Raw genomic sequence first — 6,776 nt, forward strand, 5'->3', positions numbered from 1 at the left:
AATGGAGCAAAACAGAATGACTTCAAGAGTGTATCAGTCTGTAGTGGAAGGAAGGCGGGGTAGGGATTGGCCTAGGAAAGGTTGGAGGGAGGCAGTAAAGGAGGTTTTGTGTGCGAGGGGCTTGGACTTCCAGCAGGCATGCGTGAGTGTGTTTGATAGGAGTGAATGGAGACAAATGGTTTTTAATACTTGATGTGCTGTTGGAGTGTGAGCAAAGTAACATTTATGAAGGGATTCAGGGAAACCGGCAGGCCAGACTTGAGTCCTGGAGATGGGAAGTATAGTGTCTGCACTCTGAAGGAGGGGTGTTAATGTTGCAGTTTAAAAACTGTAGTGTAAAGCACCCTTCTGGCAAGACAGTGATGGAGTGAATGATGGTGAAAGTTTTTCTTTTTCGGGCCACCCTGCCTTGGTGGGAATCGGCAGTCGCCGCTGTTGCCATACACGGCTCATTTTCTGCAAACTTCATGCCTCTATATCTCGGTAAGTACTGATGGGAAATTTTTTTTTGGGGGGGGACTAAAACAATCAGAAAAATAATCTTAACATTTTCATAAGAAAAATTTTTTTTTTTTTTTCGAATATTTTGTGACACCAGGAGACACTTCAGGATTGGGCCTTTCGACAGTCAAAGGGTTAATGTTGCAGTTTAAAAACTGTAGTGTAAAGCACCCTTCTGGAAAGACATTGATAAAGTGAATGATGGTCAAAATTTTTCTTTTTCGGGCCACCCTGCCTTGGTGGGAATCGGCCAGTGTGTTAATAATAATAAAAAATATATATATACTATATATATACATGGAGGAGGCAGAGGTTGAGGGGTGAAACTATGTCCCCCCCTTCCCCTTCCCCTAACAGGCGCGCATACATACACCATGTGCTCGTGTTACAACAATGGAGTGTTTGTTCACTGTGTATATAGTATATAGAGTGTATAGTGCATAGTATGTGCATGGTATGTACATAGCATGTGTAGTGTATAGCGGTGTGTAGTTTACAGTAGGGGCTGTGCACAGAGCATAGTGGTGTATAGTGACATGTGCACAGAGCATTGTGGTGTAGTGACTTGTCCTGGGAGGGAGTGAGTGCCCTACTCCACCTCATCACAAATCTTCCACTCCTCCCTTTCCTCCACAACCCACCACAAGGATGGGAGACCCCTCTCTGCCCCCCCCCCACCACCATGAACTATATGTGGTATGTGCTATGCACCATTTTTCCTTCAGCCTGGGCTTACCACATAGTTTGAGGTATGGCAGAGGATGCAGCCAGCTAGCCACAAAGCCAGGGAAACAGCACACCAAACAATGAAAGAGGCACATGTCAGGTATGTGGAGAGTTTCGAGCACGCAACAGGGATGGCCTTATTCGTGCACACCATGGGTGTGCGGGGTCACATATGCCCCCAGTAGAGAGCAGCCCACAGCCTCCACAGGCAGATGACAATTCCAATGGCAACCTCCTCACTTGCGATAACCTTCTGTTGGCATTCAAATCCACTGCTAGCAGTACACTATCCCACATCCCTAAAGCAGCTCGCCCATATGCAGCAGGAAAATTCACAGACCTTCTTAAGTAGGTGAATGGAGGTTCCACCAACTTAGAAGCCCGAGGCACCATCAAAGCATGGTGCAACCTACTCCTGTTTGGCAATATCTGTCTTGCAGTTCCTGAAAGATGAGGCAAATTGCTAACCACATCAGTCATCAAGGCAGTGCACAACTACCCAAGAATGGATAACTGTGTCCCTCTGCCCCATCATCACAGGAATCACAGAGGTAGACCCAAGAAAAGTTCCACTGAAAATTAGAAAATTTGTTTACAGGTTAGCAAAAAAAATAAAAAAAGGTAACACAGTGGGAGCAATCAAAATAATTACAAGTGATGAGACCACAGCCCAAGCACTACAAGACAAGCATCCAACCAGGGACACCATAGCCATCAACAACAACCCTGAGGAAGAACCCATCACTGAGCAATTAATTTTGCCAGAATCAGAAGTCTATAAGGCGATTATGTCATTTCCAGCAGGATTTGCAAGAGGTTACACTGGAATTCGACCTCAGCACCTCAAAGAGATGATAAACACAGCACCCGGTGTATCTGCGTCAATTCTTCTCACCGAGTTAACAACTTTCATCAACAATTGCCTGGCTGGGTGAATCCCAGAAGAAATTAAACCTTTCTTTTTTGGAACCTCACTATGTGCTTTGAAGAAGAAGGATGGGGGAATCAGACTCATTGCTGTTGATAACACTCTTCACCGTCTCATTGCCAAAGCAGCAGTAAGAAACATTCGCCTAGAAGCTGCCAGTTTACTCCAGCCACAATAACTGTGCTTTGGGATCCCCCAAGGCAGTGACGCTGCAGCTCATGCTGCAAGGGCCTGCATCAGGGACCTACCAGAAGACAAGGCCGTAGTCAAACTTTATTTTAGAAATGTCTTTAATACAGTGAGGAGAGATGTAATCTTGCCAGCTGTTCGGGATCTGTTCCCTAGTCGTTTTCCTTTCATTTCAGCCGGCTACAGAAAACCCTCAATTCTTTTGTTTGGAGAACATGAAATTCTCTCATCAGAGGGTGTTCAGCAGGGTGACTCTCTCGCTCCACTTCTTTTCTGCTTGGCAGTAAGAGAACTAATGTCCAGCCTATGCAGCGAGCTCAACATCTGGTACCTGGATGATGGCACTTTGGCAGGTACTGAAAAGTCCCTGTTGGAGGACCTGCAGCTGGTGAAAACACAGGGAGAAGACTTGGGACTCATCCTCAATCCCTCCAAGTGTGAAATCATCACAACGAACCAGGGAATAATCAATGCCATGCGAAGAATCCTCCCAGAAGTCTCTAATACCACTCCATCCAACAGTACCCTCTTGGGAGCACCGGTGGGTCACCAGGTCATCGACACTGTCCTCAAGGACAAATTGAATGACCTGATGAGAATGGAGGAGAGAATAAGCGATCTTGATGCCCATGATGCTCTGCATCTCCTCACAAGGTGTCTTGCTATGCCAAGGTTCACTTACTTCCTGAGGTGTGCACCCTCTTTTGACAACCCAACACTCGACGAATATGACGCACACCTGAGATCAACCTTTAAGAAGGCACTGAACCTATCACTAGAGGATCAGCAATGGGATCAGGCAACCCTCCCAGTGCGACTGGGAGGTATAGTGGTGCACAAAGCAACGCATGTTGCTTTACCTGCTTTTCTGTCTTTCTGTTTGGCTTCCAGTGCATTAGTCAAGAAGATTGTCCCTGAACACTTGAGAGACATGGTAGGAGCTCAAGATCCCAGGTTTACTGAAGCAGCAATTCGGTGGGACACCCTTGCAGACTCCTCCAGTAGACCAGCTCCTCCCAGAGAACACCGATCATAGAAAAAACCGATCATGGAAAAAATCGTCAACACAATGCTCACCAAAGTTTCAGGAAAGGACAAAGCTCATCTCCTGGCAGTGAAGGCGCCACACTCAGGAGATTTCCTTTTAGCTGTTCCCAATTCCTCCCTGGGCACTCGACTCGACCCACAGGCCATACAGATTGGTGTTGCTCTGCACCTAGCCACGCCTATCCTCACCGAACATAGGTGTATTTGCGGCAGGGCAACGGCTGATCAATTCAGACTACATGGTCTAGTGTGTCACACAGCAAAAGGGAAGTATGCCAGACATGAGGAGGTCAATGACATCATAAAGAGAAGCCTCGCTACAGCCCATTGCCCAGCTCAATGAGAACCCCAAGTGCAGAGGTCTGACGGAAGTCAAAAGCTTCCTGATGGAGCCACTATGCTACCCTGGAAGGATGGAAAGCAGATTGCCTGGGACTACACCTGTGCTGCCACACTGGGAAACACCTACTTGATATACTCTGAAGCTGAAGGGGGTGGAGCTGCCAGCCACAGGGAGACCCAGAAGATCTGCAAATATGAAGACCTTCCCCTTTGTTATAACTTCATCCCAATAGGGTCGGAGACCCTTGGAGCATGGGACAAGTGTACCCTAAAGTTCCTCAAAGTGCTGGGTGAAAAGCTCATCATAGAAACAAAGGACCACAGGGCGACCAGATTCCTCTTTCAAAGACTCTCTGTTGCGATCCAGAGAGGAAATGCCAGCAGCATTCTGGGCACCCGGCCCACTGCCGGGGAGCTGGACGAAGTATTTGAGATGTAGCTCTGAGTTGTTATCTGTGTTGTTTTACTTTCTTTTGTATTTTTGTGATTATTTTGTCAATGTATTTTGTCTTTAAATAAAATATTTATCATATATAGGGGGTGGTAGGGGAAAATTCTCAAACAGCTTCAGGGAGAACCTTGAGTTTTCCCTGAAGCAAGTTCATTCTTTTCTCTGAGGATGAGGGTCTCTAGAACAGTTCTAGAGGTGGTACCTCCCTATATATATAAATATATTACAAACATCTCCATTTATCATAGTCTTCTTTGGCTTCACTAATGTTGATGAAATCATTGAGACTCTCGGTTAGACTTCTGGGAAGGATCTCTGGGTAGTGTTTAAGGTGGTCCTTGTGGTCTCTGATGGTCAAGTGACAGAAACTTGAGCATTCATGGGTTATGCCATGAACTTAGAGGAGAGAAATTGAACACACTCAGTATACTGTACCTGTCTTTTGAAGTGAACTAAGAATAAGATCTTTGTTGTAACTCTCTATCTATGGTATTAATGAAGAGATTGGCATTGAAGGTAATGTATATATACCCTGCTCCTTCTTCTCTGAATCCTGTGAAGTTAATCTAACCGCCATCTCCATGAAAATAGGACGACTCTTATTTGTTATTCATACCAGTAGTTCGTAATTACCTTCTGAAACACCATCCTCATAACAGTAGATGTGGCACAGGTGATCCACATTCTCTAGATCTACATTGAAGCTCTGCAACTCTTTGTCTTCCCGCAAGTCTATTTCCCAAGGAGAACTTCTATGTTCAATCTTATACTAATAATGGAGGGCGTAACCCACCATGTTGTCAATGTCAGATACTGTTGATACCTAGTCAACGAGAGACTTGAAGCATGGTTGTGTCTGCATGCTGCCAGTTGGATGAGTTGTCAAAAACTGTGAAACACCAGTTAATGGAGATGAAGCAACTGTCAGATTACTATTGTTTCAGCTGTCAGTAGGATCAGAAGTTGAAGACAATGAAGCAGTTGTCAGACGAATGTAATTTCAACTACCAGCAGATGTGAGCTGAACCAGCTGATAGGGAAGGGAAGCCGCTGTATGTGATTATACATATACGCGAGATGTTGGATACATATTGGTGCAGGGAAAACCAGTCGCACACACATCTTCTCGGGAATAAGTGGTTATTTGTGTATGCTTCCAGTCACAGTATTGTGACTGCTTTTTCTAGTTGTCATAGTTAATCCATTTGTTATAGTCTTCTATGGCTTCACTAATGTTGATGAACTCATTCAGACTCTCAGTTAGACTTCTGGGAAGAATCTCTGGGTAGTGTTTAAGGTGGTCCTTGTGGGTCCTGATGGTCAAGTGACAGAGAAACATGAGCCTTGGTGGGTTTTGCCACAAATTCACAGGAGAGAAATCGGACTCTCTATTCGGTATACAGTACCCATCTTTTTGAAGCAAACTAAGGATATGATCTTTGTTGTATCTCCTCTCCCTGATGATATTGGCAAAGAGATTGGCATTGAAGGTAATGTACATATACCCTCCTACATAGGGATCTAAATCTGAAATACTGCAATAACCCACCATCTCCACAAAAATAGGACGACCCTTGTATGCCATTCGTAACAGTAGTCCATAATCACCTCCAGAAGAGCAGTGGATGTCGTACAGATGATCCATTTTTTCTAGATCCACTTTGAATCTTTGCAACTCTCCTTCTCCCCATAAGTCCATCTCCCAAGGGGAAGTTCTACGTGTGAACAAATGCTGATAGTAAGTGACATCAGCCCCCATTTTTTCAATGTCAGAGTTTGTTGTTTCCTCATCATCTAGAGACTCCAAAATCTCAGGATCACCACACTTAGGTGGTATACTATACCCATCTTCTCGAAGCGAACTAAGGAGAAGCTCTAGAAGGTCTCCATTGTAATTCATCCTGATAGTATCGACGAAGATATTGGCACTGAAAGAAATGTATATATACCCTCCCTGGCATTCAAAATCTGTATTGCTGCATCTAGCCATCATCTCCACGAAAATAGGACGATCCTTGTATGCCATACGTACCATTAATTCGTAATTATCTCCATAACAGTCACGGCCGTAGATGTGGTACAGGCGATCCACTTTCTTTAGATCCACCTCAAAGTTCTGCAACTCCCCTTCTTCCCATAAGTCCATTTCCAAAGGGGAAGTTCTACGTTTGAACATATACTGATGTTGGAGAGCATAACCCACCATGTTATAAATGTCGGAGACTGTTGATACCTCGTCATCAAGAGACTTGAAGCATGTTTGTGTCTGCATGCTGACAGTTGGACCAGTTGTCAGTAGAATCTGAAACCTTAAAAAATACACAATAAGAAGTTTAAAATATGCAGATAAATAAAAATATAATAAATTTTTATTTTTTCCAAATATATAATGCAATAAACAATGGAACCCAGAGTTCGAACACATTGACTATCGAATGCTTCGAGCTTTGACTGCTTTTCTTTTCATGAATTTTGTCCCAAGTATCAAACTTGCCCCATGTTTCAAACCGCATACCAGACCTGTCTGCCTGTCTCATCCCCCACACAGGTGTCATGATCCAGTCTGGCTTTGTTTATGCTTGAGTGAACACT

At 44.4% G+C, this 6,776-nt stretch overlaps 1 protein-coding gene across 1 annotated transcript; it reads right to left on the bottom strand.

The window, feature by feature from the left end:
- Positions 1-244: 244 nt before the first annotated feature.
- Positions 245-6,489, bottom strand: LOC138854942 (uncharacterized). The gene has a single exon (XM_070101088.1). It carries the CDS (start codon positions 6,454-6,456, stop codon positions 5,368-5,370), a length of 1,089 nt encoding a protein of 362 aa, XP_069957189.1. The 5' UTR covers positions 6,457-6,489; the 3' UTR covers positions 245-5,367.
- Positions 6,490-6,776: the final 287 nt, after the last annotated feature.

This window comes from Cherax quadricarinatus, chromosome 75, assembly GCF_038502225.1.
Source record: "Cherax quadricarinatus isolate ZL_2023a chromosome 75, ASM3850222v1, whole genome shotgun sequence".
In the NCBI taxonomy this organism is placed as follows: domain Eukaryota; kingdom Metazoa; phylum Arthropoda; class Malacostraca; order Decapoda; family Parastacidae; genus Cherax; species Cherax quadricarinatus.

What these genes read in the sequence shown, in the direction of transcription:
- LOC138854942 (XM_070101088.1), bottom strand. Translation starts at nt 6,456, where the DNA reads ATGCAGACACAAACATGCTTCAAGTCTCTTGATGACGAGGTATCAACA.